Source organism: Sciurus vulgaris, assembly GCF_902686455.1.
Source record: "Sciurus vulgaris genome assembly, chromosome: 2".
NCBI classification, from domain to species: Eukaryota; Metazoa; Chordata; class Mammalia; order Rodentia; family Sciuridae; genus Sciurus; species Sciurus vulgaris.
Window position 1 is genome coordinate 11,215,333 of NC_136462.1, and position 16,703 is coordinate 11,232,035.

A 16,703-nucleotide genomic window follows, 5' to 3' on the forward strand; every position below is an offset into this window, starting at 1 on the left:
ATAATGAATCAAAATGCAGTCTGTAAAAATAAATAAAAATTAAATTAAAAAAAAAGAAGTTCTAAAATATACTCGCATGGCAGACTTCTAGTTAGGCCTTCCTATGTTATAGTTTAATTCTGCCCTAGTTGCCTGGTAGACTCTATTTCCCAGACTTTCTTGCAGCAAGGTACAGCCACGTGACTAAATTCTGACCGATTAGTAAAAGGGATGTGTGCTAACACGGGTCTCGCTGTTGGCCTGACCCTGGATGTGTTCCACCAGTCTTCGCCACTTTCCCATGTCTATCCTGCTGGGCTCAGAAATACTGGGAAAGGAACCAAGGATCCCTGATCCTTCATTGCCCTGTTCTCGAGAAGTTTATTCCTTAATACATAAAAATCAGACTGAAAGACACGCCATCCCTCTGGTCCTAGATTAGGACCAGTGTCTGTGACTACAGCAAAGGGCTCACCCTTCCAAAGCCATGTACCGAACAGCCCATGCCCAAGGACTGTCACAGGCTTGGTTAAGTCTGCCAATCAGAGGAAATGCATGAACTCCACGGACACAAGCTGGGGACTTTGGGTGACAGCTTGTTTAGGAATTTCCTTCGTCACTTACTTGAGACAGATTATGGAGAATTGGTGTTCAGCATCTATTGTATGTCAAGCACCTTCCTGTGTTTGGAGAAAATGGATGAGTAAGACACTGTTTTTCCCCTTTGCAAGGCATTTTTAGTCTGGTCATTTAAAGTACACCAAACTGAGGACAGAAGCATGTGCATGGGTGGAAAAATAGCAGTGTTGTCTAAGATCAAGTCCAATGCTACTGTTTTTTTGTTTGTTTGTTTTCTGGAATTTATTTTTCTTTAATGCTGAATATAAATATCAATGCCTTGAGAGACAAACACATACAAACGGAAATCTAAACACAATAATTAAGTACACTGAAGTGAATCCTGACACTTAAGAAAAGCTAAATGAAAAAGTATGTCTAGAAAAAGCAAAGTCCCACAATAAAATCAGATAATAAAACAAAACAGAAAGAACCTTTGGTACCTTTCAATAATAAAAGATAAAAATAAGTTCAGTTCATTATTAAATTCATGTACTACAAAAACATCTATGTGGGTCAAATTAATCTATAAAACAAAAAAATTTCAAATATATTAGAATCTGAGGGCAAAATACCTTCCTTTTCTTTGATTTTAATAAAACACCAAAATTTGGAAAACCAAGTATTTCCCCCAATTAAATTTTCTTCTGGTCTGCATACACCTTGCAAGATGGCACTCTATAGTTTATGTAATTTTAAAATGGCATATTGATTTTAGCAGTACAAGAAGCCTATTACAGGTAACTAAATTTCTGCCTTGAAACACCCTTCTTGATATTAAATCTATGCCTGCAAATCCACTTCTTCAATGCTACCGTTTGTGATTGGATGCAAAAGTGAATCTCCACACGTCTGCCTGCTTTTGTTCAGTGCACAAACCAAAAAAGATGGAGAAAGTCTTCTAATTTTTAAACTGCAAATGCGTTATAGCAACGAAAATATTTTAAAGGAGAATATTCTACTAGTAATTACATAACACATACACTATTTTCATTTTTCTGTGTACTTCAGCTCTTGTCTATTTTTGTGTACGATTTTTTCACAATACCTAAACAGGGACCAGACATAAGATTACATTCTGAAGTGCTTGGTCCAATCCTCACCTGACTCATAAGCATTTTCTTGTATGTCTATCCAGCCTGCATAAATATTTGAATGGCTACATCATATCCCATCATTCTAATCTCATATTTTTAGTCAATTAATATTTATTAATAAGTTTTTTTTCAGTTTTTAAATATTTTAGTTGTAGATGGACACAACACCTTTATTTTATGTATTTTTATGTGGTGCTAAGGATCGAACCCAGTGCCTCACCTGTGCTAGGCAAGTGCTGTACCACTGAGCTGCAACCCCAGCCCTTGATAAGGTTTTTAAATGGTGAATGTTAAGTGTTTATGATAACAAATGTTACAAGAAACAATTTCACAAATTTAACCTTTCCGTTTTGGATTATTTCTTAACAAAAGCACCCAAGGATATAAATCACCAGTTCAAAAGATGAATTATTTTTATGTTTCCTTCCACATTGATTTCCAAAAGAGTACCAATTATCTCTACTATAACACTTTTTAGAACTTCACCAGATTTGAATGCTATCACCAACTTTGGGTAATATAGAATATATGATTTAGAAATAGATTCATAAAAGAAAATCTCTTATTTGTGTGAATGTAAATGTCCTCTATGCATTTTGGGGAGGTCATAAAGATTTCATTGTATTTGTAGCTTTTAATAATGTCTTTTTTGCTTTTGATCAGTGCGATTTTTAGGAAAACTTCCAGATAATATTTTCCAGTCATTTAAAGCTAACAAGGATGAACATGGTCAATGAATCCCATGGCTTTTAAAGTGGCTAAGCAGAGAGGATGAACTGATGAGCAGTTGCCAAGCAGTTCGTCATTCCGTGGTACGAGAAATAGAGGAGATCACAGGGAAACAGCTCCAGCTACTGTGAAGTCCTTGAATCGGCCTCGGAGGGGCTCCTTCCAGCCATGACTTTGGGAGTCTTGTGTGTAGGTCCTGCTCACAGTCCTTTGCTGAGCGGGAGGGATGGAACCCTGATGAACTGGAGGCCGCTGCTGCCCTCAAGGAGCTCCTGGCAGAACAGTTGGAAGGCAGTGCCTAGTCCAGGTGACCTTGCATGCTCCGACCTCGTGCTGCCTCACAAGGGCCAAGCGTCTGGGAGAAAGAGGGAGATTTTCTGCTCTACCTAAAGCCGGGAGCATTGGAATCAATGGAATCAGTGATGAGTCGGCAGAGACTTAGGAGAGAGCAGAGAGCTGAGTGGATAAATGGGAACGCAGAGGAAGGGGAAGGAGACGGACGGTGCTGCTGCTTATCCTGGGCTGACTAGCATTTCAAGGTCATGCGCGGGCATGGTCAGGGGCAAGGGCTTCTGCACAGACCAGGTCACTCATTTACAGCAGCCGTGTCCAGTACAGGCCACAGCATGTTCTGAGCAGGGAGAACCTTCAAGCATCTCTTCTCTAGGAGATGAGCAGGACACTTGAGTCAAAAGCAGACTCTTAAAAAAAAAAAAAAAAAAAAAAGAAGCAGACTCTTATAAGTGTTAGAATAAATGATATGCACTGTGGCTTGCAAGTAGGAAGGAAGAATTTGCTGCACTCAGTAGGGTTCAGAGCAGAGGGGCATCAGGTGGCAGAGTGGGGCAATGTCACTGAGTTGAGGGAGACACTGAAGAATAATGGATTTCCAAGGCCACAGAAAGAGAGGGACGGTGTTTCAGACAAGAGAACAGCATGACTTCTGCACCGAGGCGTGACATTTCATCATGTGTGTAGGAAACAGTGCATCTGGGTGTGGCTAAGTGTTGGTAAGGTGGCAGGACAGAAGTTACTTGAGCAGGACCAGCTTCTGCAATCTTGAACTCAAAAAAGTTTGCACACACCAGAGTCAATGAGAGCTCCCCCGCTTCCCACATGTACTGGGGATTAGACCAGCTGGGCTCTACCACTGAACTATTTCTCCACCCCCTTTCAAAATTTTATTTTGAGACAGGGTCTTGCTATGTTGCCCAGGCTGGCCTCAAACTTGGCATCCTCCTGCTCTAACCTCCCAGAAGCTGGGGAGTAGGTGTGGGCCAGCTCCTTTGAGAGCTTTGAATGGAGCAGAGATAAGGGAACGATCACCTCCAAGCAAAGAAGAGGGTGGGTCATGGCAGGATGCAGATTAGATATGCTGATCAGGAGGGGACACAGAGAACCTGAACCAGGGCAGGGATAGTGTACAGAGGAGGAAACAGTCACACACAGAGTTCAAATTCACCAATGGAATGCCAGCCTGGATTGATGGCTGGGCCTGGGTGGCACCTTTAACAAGTTGGGACATTCAGGAGAAGGAATGATAAGGTGATTATGATCTACCTGTTGCCAATACAGCGAATTACACATAGAAAGTGCTATATCTATGTTCTGTATATTATTACTATTATTACGTACCTCAAAAACTTGGTCCTCGGTGCTGACCATATAGCCCATCTTATAGCGTACTTGACTAGCATGCACAAGGGCTGGGGATAAAATCCCCAGCACCTCGTAGGAAAAAGAAAAAAAAAAAAACTCGATAATCTTTTGCTGATTTTTTAGGTACTCATCTTTACAGATAACCTTTAGGAAAGTTATGTAATTAGATTTCTTTGGATTAAACAAACTACTAGAGATCACTAGAAAACCTGATTTGTTGCCCATAATATCATTAACCCTTGAATGAAAACCTGTATAATGTATGTCTATTCAACATTGCCTCTGAGAAGCTGCAAATTATTAGGATATTACAACGCGCAGTCTACCCGTCTCCTAACCTCCCAGGGCACTGTGTGCTTCTCAAAGTCAGACACTTTAACTTTTTTCTCCATCATATCTCCAATCTCTGGGGGAGTCTTAGAAGGTGGCCATTGCTCCAGAGACATTTGTCAAGGAATGGAGGATGGGTGGGTGGATGAAAGGAATGATCAGAAGATTTAAATGCTTTGGGAAAAAGAAGCTTTCTTTTGAATGATATATAATATGTTTTAGACTCAGAAAATGGTCAAATGATCCAGCCAAGGGACGTACACAATGACCTTTGATAGACATGCTGGGAGTCAGAATCCTACACAGAGGCAGCTGAGGCTAAGCCACCATATACATGTCCTTCAGAGCAGCTTTCTCGACCATAGACTCACACAAGGAGATCACGGTTGAAGGGAACTTTGGCTGAATAGATGCCATGGGAAGTTTCAAAACTGAAGTTCAACTTAAAATGTTAAGTAAGGTTCAAATATTCCAGCACCCAGAAGACATGGCGCCTGCTAACAGCAAGGCTTCAGGGAATGTCTTCTTGGATGAAAAATGGCCTAGTACAGCAAGAGTAGTGGACTCTGGGTTAGGCTCACGGTGGTACTGTCCATCCTGAGTCCTTGGACTTGCCAGGAGTGCTCTAAGCAGGAGAGAGAGGGCTTTCCCCACTGAGGTCCACAGAAGACCACCCGAATCAGAATTACCCAGGAGTTGCGCACACCTGCAGAGTTGCAGATCCCACCCCAGACCCTTAGACTCTGAGCATTGTCCTGAGAATCTGCACTCTTAACACATTCTGGAATCAAAACAGATCTATATTTGAAACTGAACTATCCCACATACTGTCCATCTAAACTTGGGCAAACTAAAAAATTACTCTGGATTTTACTTCCTCTGTACAATGTGATAGCAATAGTTATTTTTGCCCAGGTGGTCAGGGGGCCAGTTATTCTGAGTGATGGGATGAAGTAGCTAAAGCCCAGGGCACTGGAAAGCACGCAGCAGCTCAGCTCATGGGTGGGCAGTGGGGCAGTTGCAGCCTTCTCCTCCACGGGGGCGTTCCGAATTGCCAGTCCATGTCCTCCACAGACCGATCTCATCGTCCTCTCCCACTTCTTACCACCCCAGGTTCCTAGGCTGGAGTGGCAAGGACACCTCTGATGTTCATCCACTCTGCTTACCCCAGCTCCCAGCTGAAAAATGGCCATTTTCCCACAAGCACTGGGAATCACAGCTGCATTTACAAGTTCTTCCTTAGGTGATCTTGCTCAGCCTCCCAAGTAGCTCCCTTCAAGCCCAGGTTGGGATCCAGCCCTGGTGCCTTTCACTTCCTTAATTATTTTTGATCATGGTAAAATATATGTAATTTTTACCCTTTTCACCATGTTTTCGTGTTCGAGTTGGTGACATTAAGTAGATTCCCAAGGTTGGGCAACCACCGTCACTAACCATCCTCAGAACTTCCTCCTCATCCCCAGCGGAAACTCCGTTGCCTCAAACGCTCACTCCACATTTCTCCCCGTCCAAGCCTCCCGTCCCCATTCTTCTCCTCTGTCTGTGCATTTGCCCATTCTAGGAATCCTGTGTAAGTGAATCCCTTTCTATTTGTCCTTTCATGTCTGCCTATTTCCCTCAGCATGACATTTTCAAGGTTTGTCCGTGCTGTAATATGTATCAGAATGTCATTCCTTTCTTGATGGTTGAATAATAGTGGTTGTATGAATAGACCACATTTCGTTGATCTGGTCCTACGTCTGGGTGTTCTCACCCTCTGGGTGTTGTGAACAATGCTGCCATCAACCTTGGTTGCACATATGAGTTCCTCTTTTCAGATATTTTGGGCCTGTGGCTAGCTCTGCCTTTCTGTTTCTTGGCTTCATTTGCTTTTGAAATGTACTCTCTTGTACTTAGAGTACATAACTGCAACTTCTAGAACAACATACTTACAGCATCTAAGCAGTGAGGCATAGGGATCCGTTTTCATTGATTCTTGGCAAAAAAGAGAAAACAAATTCCTGGAGAATTCTGATTGGCTGTGTCATGTGTGCAGTTGGTGATTCATGATTGCTTCAGCCTCTACCCACCTAACTCCAAGGTTAGGGTAGGGTCCATGACCAGGAGTCCCACAGAATGCATTGTTGGAGGTGGGGTCACAGGGAAGAGACACCCAACAGACGAAACCATGTGTGTGCAGTACACTAAAACATGTGCCAAGGGCCTTCTGTGGAAGTCACCGCCTTGTGTGACTTGCCTTGAAATTACACAAAAGCCGGTAACCTAGCTGAATGTAGTGAGTGAAATGTGTTCAAGTTACACGGAATCATTGAAGACTGAGGTTCTGCCCTCTCCTTGCCTCTCTTTCTGCTATGTGCTGGACTTTGGAGCTACAGAGACAAGGTGAACACAAACATGTACACTTGGGGCACCGTACTTAGTGGGGAGGACAGGGAAAGATCTACGAGCTGGGAAGTTTCTGTGAGAAAACCAGATGGGGAGCACAGTCTTGGAGAGGAGCCAGGGAAGACAGCAGGATGAGGGGCTTTCTAGCCAAGCTTTGAAGGGCCAGGACCTCTGTAGAGGGGAGGGCTTCCCAGCAAGCACCAGTGGTCTAACTGTGCTAACGACCCAAGTCAAACTGCAGGGACCCTGCAACATTGTCTCTGGAAAGGACAGCCTTTCTGTAGTGGCTAGAGGAGGTCAGCGTTGCCAGAGAGCAAGGGCCTATGAAGACAGGGCAGGCCAGCTAGGGAGGACATTGGATTTCACACTAGAACTCTCAGCAGGGCACAGTTGAAGATTCTGAGCAGTGGAGCGATTTAATCCGACTGGTGAGTTGGCAAAGCCGGTCTAGAAGCTACGTGATGTTTGCAGGGGAAAGGGTCATCCTGAACGCGAAAGGGTGAGCTCATGAGGGCTTCGGGAGTTCAGGCCTAAGAGACTTTTCCCCCTGAATTGCGATGAAGAAGGAAAGTTATAACCAGACAGCGAGGAAGCTTTCAGTTTGGGAAGCCATTCTAGGGGTCAGTTGTGCGTTTCTGAAGACCTGGAGGAGAGCAGCACTGGACAGGGTTATGGGCTGCCTCGTGTCTCCCCAAAACACCCATGTTGAAATCTCAACTCTCAGCACTTCAGAACGTGACCGTACTTCAATCAGGGTCTTTAAAGAGGCCGTAGCTGAGGCTGTGAGAGGAGGTCGTATCCAATGTGACTGGTGTCCTTGTAAGTTTGCCAGGAATGTGCAAGCACAGAGGAAAGGGCATGTGAGGACATAGGGACGCGGTGGCCTTCTGAAAGCCCAGGAGAGGCCTCAGAAGGAACCGACCCTGATGACCCCTTGGTGTTGAACCGCTAGCCTTTACAACTGTGAGGAAATCCATTTTTCCCGTTGAAGCCATCCGGTCTGATATTTTTGTTGTGGCAGCCTGTGCAGACTAAAACAGTGTGACAAAGTCCTCCAAGACACTGGCTGGACACGGGGAACCAACCCGACATTCGCCTTCCTCTGATTATTTTGGTTCACATCACACGGGGGGAAACACAGAAAACCGTCCGTCAGGAGGGTGACAACCAAGACAGAAAGCTGCAAAAAGTTTCAGAGGTCCAGGCCACGGGCTGGCAGTGAAGAGCGAAGGAATAAACGATAGGGCTCCCTCAAAGCAATTTTAGAATCTATTCTTGTGTCTAGTTGCATTAAAAAATTGCAAACCTGGTTTTGAAATTCCATTCTTTTTTAGAAATTGGCTTATGAGAAGCACTGATGCTGCACACATGCTGTTGTGATGTTAGCAGCCTGGGACCTGTCTGAGGGCGAGGTCACCACTCAAGAGCGAAATAAAAGAATCTGAACATATCATTTGAGAAAGGAAGAAATGCACTCGTAAGACACAGTCCTTCTGATCAAAGCAAACTGCTGATTATAAATAGACATCTGGAAAGTGTAGGGTTCAGGAGTTGGTGGACTTTTGAAAATGGAGTGCCTAGGAACTGATAGATCATTAGCTATGGAAGGACCATTACTGGACTTGTTAGTTGGCTGACTCAGACTCTGGGGGTTCCCACCAGTTAACAGAAGCATGTACACTGGTCGATCACTCTGGGCTACACAGGGGGGGTTACATGTTATAGCAAAATAGTTCGTTGTTCCAGGTGCGAAGGTTGAGAACTTTAATTTTCAGACCATAAGAGATGAAAGTATGAACACAAAAGCTACCACAAGAACAAGAGGGAGGGAGGAAAGCAAGGCGATGGCAATTGCCTCTACAGTGACAGGGTCCAGAAGAGTCAGGGGACAGCAGTAGCCTCTGTTTAAGGAATGCTGTTTTCAAATCCTTGCTCTTCCTCTCTGCCCCAACTTGCCCCTTTTCCCTAGCTTCCTCTCACACAGTTGTGTGTCGGGGAAATGGAGGGAAGACTGGCTTTCATATATGAGCCAGGGTGGACTGAGGCGGAGATGGTTTGTGCATTAGTTGCCTAGAGCTTAGGGTGGACGTGAAAATGTGAATTCCACTGGGGAGTCACAGATTTTGTTTTAAAGTCAAGTTTATTAGCAAGTGCCAAGTCCTGGGTTCAATCTCCAGTGCACGTGCATGCGTGCGCGCATGAACACACACACCCGAAGTCAAGTTTATTGAGGTCAAATTTAAATTCAATACAATCAAGTGTATAGGTCAATGAGCCTACAAATGTTTAGTGTGTCCCCACTCTTACAATCAGGATGTAGGGCCTTTCCATCACTCAGAAATGAACACTTATGCCCTTTTATAATCATCTCCTTCCCTGTCTCCTTTAGCCCTTAATGACTACTGTCTTCTTCCCCTATAGTTTTGCCTTTTTCAGAATGGCAGAGAAACAGAACTTTCAATATGTAGCTTGTTGTGTCTTGAAGTCAGGTAGTTGCAGCCTCCAATTTGCAACTTAAAAATTTCTACAAGCGCACACACACACATACAGAGCTCATGGGAATTTTGATTGCAATTGCTTAGAATCTATATATGAATTTGGGGAGAACTGACATTTCTTTTTTACATTTCTGCAATATTGTCCTTACTCCATGAACATGGTATACCTCTCCATTTATGTAGGTGTTTTTTACCTTCTCTTATCAATGTTTTATGATTTTTTTTAAACTCTTGCATATATTTATTTGACTTATTCCCAAGTGTTTTATATTTTTCCATGTTGTAGGGGAAAAAATAACTGATTTCCTCTGCTTTCACACCACAACAATACAGGTTTCTATGACTTCAAAAAGGAGTGTGGATTTCTCTCCACCAGCAAGCCAACAATTCTGCAGTAGATATAAGCTGGGTATCCTGTAATCTGTTTCAGTTCAGGCACTGTCAACGTGGTGAAAGCATCTGATCCTAAAGGTTGAGGGGTATATTCCAAGAGTGATTCCCCCCGGACTTCAGATGCTAATTATAAGCCCCAGGTTGTCTTACCTGTGCATCTGACCAACCAACTATAAATCATGGTTCCCACACCCTCATGTGTTTAAATGCTAAGGAAGTTCACAGAACTCAGGGAAAACACATTTATTGTTTTTATTATAAAGGAGATTACAAAGGCTTCAGATGAAGAAACTCCCAGGTTGACCTATGGGAGGAAGGATATGGAGCTTCCATGCTCTTTCAAGGTATGCCCCTGCCAACCCCCTCCCGCCAGGATCTCCATGCGCTCAGTTATTCAGAAGCTCTTCAAAGTCTGGCCTTTTGCCTTTTCAAGGAGGCTTCATTACATAGGCATGACTGATAAAATCATTGGCCATTGGCGATCAACTTAATTTTTAGTCCTGAGATCTCTCCTCCATGGAGACTGGCAGGTAGGGCTGAAAGTCCCAGATCTCTAAACCTACCTTGGTCTTTCTGGTAAGCAGTGCCTGTCCTACAGCTAGGGTATGCTGGCCATCACTCAACTCATTGGCATATAAAAGATACCATTTTTATGATTTCAAGGATTTCAGGAGTTGTATGCTGGGAAATGGAAATGAAAACCAAATACATATTTCACATATCACAGATGCCACTGTAAATGTTTTTAAAATTTCAATTTCCAATTATTTATTGCTAGAATATAGAAATGCATGTGATGTTTGAACACTGATCTTGTATTCAGTGATCTTGGTAAATTCATATATTAATTTTAGTAGCTCTTTTGTAGATGAGACTTTCCTATAGCTTGACTTTCAATTTTCACATTTTATTTGAAAATAATTCCAAACACAGAAGTTGCAAGAAAGTGCTATGCCCTTCACCCACAAATGCCATTCATTTTTGCTCTCTATACCATACTACTATTTAGGGCAAAAAGACCAAAGTCACGATTAACCCACTTCATTTGGTTGTCATGAATCTTCTGTCTTTCATTCTAAAACCAGTTTAGACCTTATCTTAAAACTTTGACAATTAATAGTCCAGTCATTTTTTTTTTTTTTTAGACTACTCTTAAATTTGGGTCTTTCTTGAATTTCCATGTGGTAATATTGAGAATATGCATTTTTGGCAGAATAATATAAATATGATGATGCTTATGATGATGTGTTCCATCACTGGTGACATTAATAACAGGAGACATATCTTCCATCTTTGGTAGCAGAAATGAGATCTGGCTGAGCTGACCAATCAGACCTGTGGAGGGGGCAAGACCATGTTGGTGGGCAAGGCTCTTCCCAGGGCCCTTAGTATGCCGAGGCCCTAGAGCTGTACCTGTGGTTTCCCTTGATGTATTCATTACTTAGAGAAACTACAAATTCCTTCACCCCTGATTAGGTCAACATATAATGATGTAACACAATAAAGCAGGAGCGGGGCTCACTTTCTGTCCTGGGTTGTGACTATCCGTTGCACCTGGCTGCTGGCTGAGGTAAACACTGTTTCTGCTGGAAACTTGGGAATGAGTCACACATATCTGTACTCAGTCTAAGCTGTGTAATAATGAAAGTTCAGGGGACAGTATGCACTGCACCACTCTGCCAAGTTTCTCTCAATAAACCCCAGTAATAGTTGCATTTCCAACATGTCATTTAAAAATTTCTAAGTTGACAAGCTGGAGGATTTGACACTAATGGAGTATGGTTACTTCCCTCACATGTCAGTTAACTCTGGCTACTTGAATAAGGTAGTATTTATCAGATTTCTCTTTTGTAAAGTTCTTATTTTTTAAATAAGAATTTCATGGGAGATATTTTGAACCTACGTAAATTATCTCATTCCTTGTCCAACTTTTACCCACAAGATTTGGCAAAACTGATATTTCTTGTCTGATGATTGCAAAATTGTGATTTTATAATTCCATTATGCTTTCTAAATTTATTAATGCATTCTGTCTCTTCTCATTTATTCATCTAAAAATACCTATGTGGAATTGTGGATTCTAAGAGGAACAAAATTAGCCCACAGAAAATACATACCACAAGACATCATACTGTTGGTTAACAAGGTCTGAAGTATCAGCTCTTTAGTGATCCAAAAAGTGTGAAACACTATCCCTTACAAGATTTTATTTCTCCAGATTTAGAACAAGCCAGCAACTGGAGCATGAAAAGATAGGGCAATGGAACAGATACCAAGTCCAGAAGTGAACTGTTCAACGAATGACCAATTAATGGGCAATTGTGTGGGTATTTGGAAAAACATTAATTTGGAACCATTCCTCATCTCATATACCAAATCAATTCCAAATGGATTAATAATTAATTGCAACAGACTGAAAGTTAATGTCCATCAAAACTGAAGTCTTAAAGTATGGCATATCTCTGTAATAAAATGTTATGGGGGGGGGGTTGGAGAAAACACCTAGGAGTTCTGTACACATTGCCACAGACACATTTTTTGGATATATTAACTAAAAAAGCAAGATGCAGTCAATGTGTATGGCATGCTGGCATTTTTATAAATGAGGAATACAAAGAATAAATAACTATCTTGGTTTGTATATGCATAAACATTTTAAAGAGCATATGTTATCCTTTTAGGGCATGAGAACAAGTGTAATGGAGAGAATTTTTTCACTGTGTATTTTTCATTGGTACTGATCAGAATCCTGGAAAGACACAATACCAATGCCATAATATCCAAAGATTAAAATCCCTAAAGTCCAAAGTTCCCAAATTCTTAATCCCAAAAGATTAAAGTTTTGAATGTTGAAATCCAGAAAACTCAAGACCCACTGAAGATAGAAAGGCTTTCTAAGAGGACTAGAAAGTTGAATTCTGGGGAAGAGACTGGTGCATCTTGGTTGTATGCAGGGCGGAATGAAAACCTGGTAAAGCATTATTCTGGGTGTACAGATGAGGGCGTTTCCACAGCAGATTAGTGTTTGAGTGACTTGGTGGGGAAGCTCCCTTCCCTGAGTGCATTTGTGAAAGTGGAGTTTCTTGAGATTTGGGCTCTCAGGGCAGCTGCATATATGGAGATGACCCCTGTGGTTTTGATTGGTCTTATCCTAAGATTTAGGTTGTCCATCACAAAAGTTCAGATGGCTCAGTTTTAAAGCTGGGTGCACACATTTGCCAACCACAGCAATATGCATTTATACATTTCCCTTTCTGGCCCATTCCTGAGAATGGTTCATCTGCTCATAACCACTTTCCCTGTGACACTGTTAATATTCCTGAGGGTTTATGCTTACAAAAATGTTACTATTGCCTCTTTTACTGTGTAAAGTGGCCTATGAAATATTCTGTCAAGTTTTCATGTTTATCAAATAAAGCCTGCTTAAACATGTAAATAACTCTCTTTAAATATTTTTCAAAATTATTTTTTCCAGGATTATATTATTGGGATTTTTCCCAATATTCCAGATTATGACATTTGGGATTGAGGCTTTTTGGAATTTTGGCCCAAACCCGTCTTTTATATGCTTTATTGATAAATGAACTATATGTATGCACTGTTTATTTTAAAAATCAGACCAACTTGCTAGTGGAGAAGCCCAGTTGGTATAGATAGATTGTAAAAGGACAACAGGAGGAAGGACAGTTTACCTGCCCATGAGTTTCCCCTGCTAGTATACATCCCCACTGAAGTGCCATTCTGCTAAAACAGGATTATCTCCAAAACACCCTTATTTACTGGGGCGATCTATTGCCTACAGTGCGTCACATATAAAAATTATCAGTTTTTTGAATATGCAGATCTGTCAAAAGCAGTCCAACTACCTAATTTTGCCCATGATGATTCCATGTTCAGTAAAACTTCAAGCCAATTTATGATAAATACATGATCAAAATTCCAGCAGAGATCAAGCCCATCAGCTCCAAAGCCAGATTTGAACCCACTTACGAGCTGCCTTCTTGGAAGTTATTCAGTTTCTTAATGTGCTAAAGTGGGAAGCAATTTCGACACCCCCAAAGGTCCATGTAGGGATCACAGGCATGTAAGCCCATACCAATATGTCCAATAAATATATAATACCAGCCAAGTGATATTGCAGTTTGTGTAGTAGTCTTATCAGAATATCACAACAAAACTAGATTTGTCCCAATATATCAAAATAGTACCACCCCAACGTGTAACAACACATTAATTACTAAGGAGCTGTTTTACATTCCTTCCTGGTAAGGGACACCTACGGCTTCACGCCATCCGAGGCTCAGCAGCCACGTGGGGCATCCGGGGGGGCAGGGCCCCGACCTGCGCAGCTCGCCAGGTGCCTCCAGGTGCGTGCGCAGCCCGCCTGCGGTCAGCAGAGCTCGCCCGCGGCCCCGCCGCCCGGGGTCTCCGGGAAGGGCTGCCTACCTTCCGGGACACACTAAGCGGGTTTTCCTTCGGCCAGCCACTTACTTGAGGTCCACTCAGTCTCTAACCCACAAGCGTGGCAGCCGGTCCGAGCCGCGCAAACGGACAGTCTGCGTACCTGGGGCCACTGTCTACTTCTCTTGATCTGGCTACCCCGGTTCCGGGAGAGTGACTTTCCCGAGGCGGAGGCCCCTGCAGCACTAACGCGGGGACAGGCGACTAGGAAGGTCCTTGGCACCGCCAGGGACGGCCGGGGCGCCGAGCTCTGCGGAGAACAATCACGGCCGCGGGGAAGGGCCGCGCCGAGCGGGCGGTCGGCGCCAGACAGTGCCGCCGTGCAGGCGGGCGGGTCCGCTGGGCCGAGCCGGCACCCAGACCGCGGGAGGGCAGCCAGGACGCCGGGCCGCGGTCAGCGAGACGCCGCTCGGGTCCCGGCGCTGAGCCGCCCAGGCCGCCGCGGCCTCCGGGCCCGCGCCCGCTGTGTCCCAGCTCCTGAGTGGCTGGGGGGCCGGGATTAACCTTTCACCGCCGCGCGCTGTCCAATCACAGGCGCGCTCTCATGCCGCCGCGGGGCGAGCGGAGCGTGGGGGCCGGAGCGGCGGCGCGGCGCGGGTGGGATTCTGCAAGCGGCTGTGCGCCGTTGCCGCGGGCCGTGCGCGGGCTGCGGGCGAGCCGGGCGCTGCGCAGTCTCCGCAGGCGCCGGCGGGAGGGGTCGAGGCGCGGCGCGGCGCAAGCTGCTCCAGGCCCAGGTGAATGGAGTAACCTGACAGCGGCGACGAGGCGACGGCGAGCGGCAGGAAATGGCGGCGGCGGCGGCGGCGCCGGGCGGCACCGGGAGGCCTGGGCTGTGACGCGCGCGCCGGAGCGGGGTCCGATGGTTCTGGAAGGCCCGCGGCGCCCCGTGCTGCAGGTGAGGCGGGCTCCCGCGGGGCCGCTTTGTGTCCGGGGCGGGGGCGGCTCCGCCCGGCCGCGTCCCGCCTCCGCGCGAGGCCCGCGTGGGCGCCCCGGGCCTGGGCCGCGCCGCCGAACCCCCGCCGCGGCCGCGCCGGCAGATGGCGGCCTGCGGGCCGCGGCCACCCGGCTCCCGGCCGGCCCTGTCCCCGCGCCCACCCGGCCCCTGCTGCCGCGTCAGCCGCGGGGTGCGGCCGCCCCGCGCGCCCCCGCGCCCGGCCGCGGGCTTTTGACAGGTCGCGTCCCGCGCCCGGAGCGGCGAGCTGGCCCAGGGGTCCACGCGGGCGCGGCGGCCGGGCCTGCTCGGTCGGCGGCCAGGCCGGAGGACGCCCTCGCAGGACCCCGGGGGACGAGGCCGGGGCGTGGTGCGGGCGGGAGAGCGCGAGCTGGTCGCCGCCGAGGAGGACCGAGCGTGTTTACTGGCCCGGAGCGGGGCCGGCCCAGGGGCGGGTGGCCGAGGCCATCTTTTGCCCCTCCCCTTGGGCGTTTTTGTGCCAGAATGCCTGGATCCTGCGAAGGCGCTGACGGGTTTTACTTTGGGGGGAACTCTGCATGCTTTAGGTTCGCCCGTCAGGTTTATGGGGTTGTCTAGGGAAGCCGAGCTGCCCAGATGGCCTGCCTGCAGCACGGGCAGCATCCTGAGGACTTGCAAACACGGATGAGCCTGGAGGCCCTGCTCTGGTGGCCACCGATGGCTTTTGTGAGGAAAGTTGTGCTGAAGGGATAAGTTCCTGATAGCAGGGTGCGTGCTAAGTTTGTGATCAGGTTTTAAGATGTCAAATGAGCAGGAGGTACTGCTTCTTTCATTTTGCTGAATCTTTGCAATCCTGATTGTCAGTCATCTTCCCAGAGGTTGTTTTCAAGTGCAGCATACACAGTAGAACAGGACTCAAGTTAGGAGTTAAACAACTTGGGAAATGTTTTTTAAAGATGTGCCTTAAGAAAAGTTTACCTAACCGGCGCGGTGGCGCACGCCTGTAATCCCAGGGGCTCAGGAGGCTGAAGCAGGAGGATCGCCGCGTTTAAAGCCAACCTCAGCAAAAGTGAGGCATTAAGCAACTCAGTGAGACCCTGTCTCTAAATAAAATACAAAATAGGGTGGGGATGTGGCTCTGTGGTTGAGTGCCCCTGAGTTCAGTCCCCGATCCCCCCCCCAAAAAAAAAGTTTACCTAAGTTGAAATTTATTAATATAAACATTAAATATCCATCGTAACTAAGAGCTCAAATAATTTATGAAATAGATGGATTCTGGATGAGCTTCTTTGCAAATAGTAACTTTTGATATTAATATCTTTGGAACTGGGTTCTGGAATCAGTGTATTTTGCAAAGTGTCTTCTTTGAAACCGCCTGTGGCACATGTATATGTAATACACACAATACACACACACACATGCATATATAATTATTTCAAAGCCTTATTTTATAAAATCGCATAAGTTGAAAAAAACACTAGATTGCTATTTATTTACTGTAAACGTTGATAACGTGGTATAGCTGTGGATTTACTCAGACACAAATGTGATTTAAGAAAAGATGAATTATTCAATTTTAATTTCAGGATAAAAGGACTTTTTTAATTTTGTTTTTTTAATTGTAGATAGATATAATACCTTTAT

General features: G+C 45.3%; 1 protein-coding gene across 9 annotated transcripts in view; it reads left to right on the forward strand.

The window, feature by feature from the left end:
- Positions 1-9,055: 9,055 nt before the first annotated feature.
- DICER1 (dicer 1, ribonuclease III) overlaps positions 9,056-16,703 on the forward strand; it is a 67,877-nt gene continuing 60,229 nt past the window's right edge. For 2 of the 9 annotated variants that reach the window (XM_079126564.1, XM_079126568.1), the window contains exon 1: positions 14,918-15,044. Coding sequence is in view for 1 of the 9 variants with exons in the window: in XM_079126555.1 (XP_078982681.1) it covers positions 14,694-15,044 (351 nt within the window). In the remaining 8 variants the exon portion in view is untranslated. Of the gene's footprint in view, positions 15,045-16,703 lie in introns of all 9 variants that reach the window. The other 7 variants (XM_079126562.1, XM_079126567.1, XM_079126555.1 and 4 more) reach the window with 6 other exon arrangements.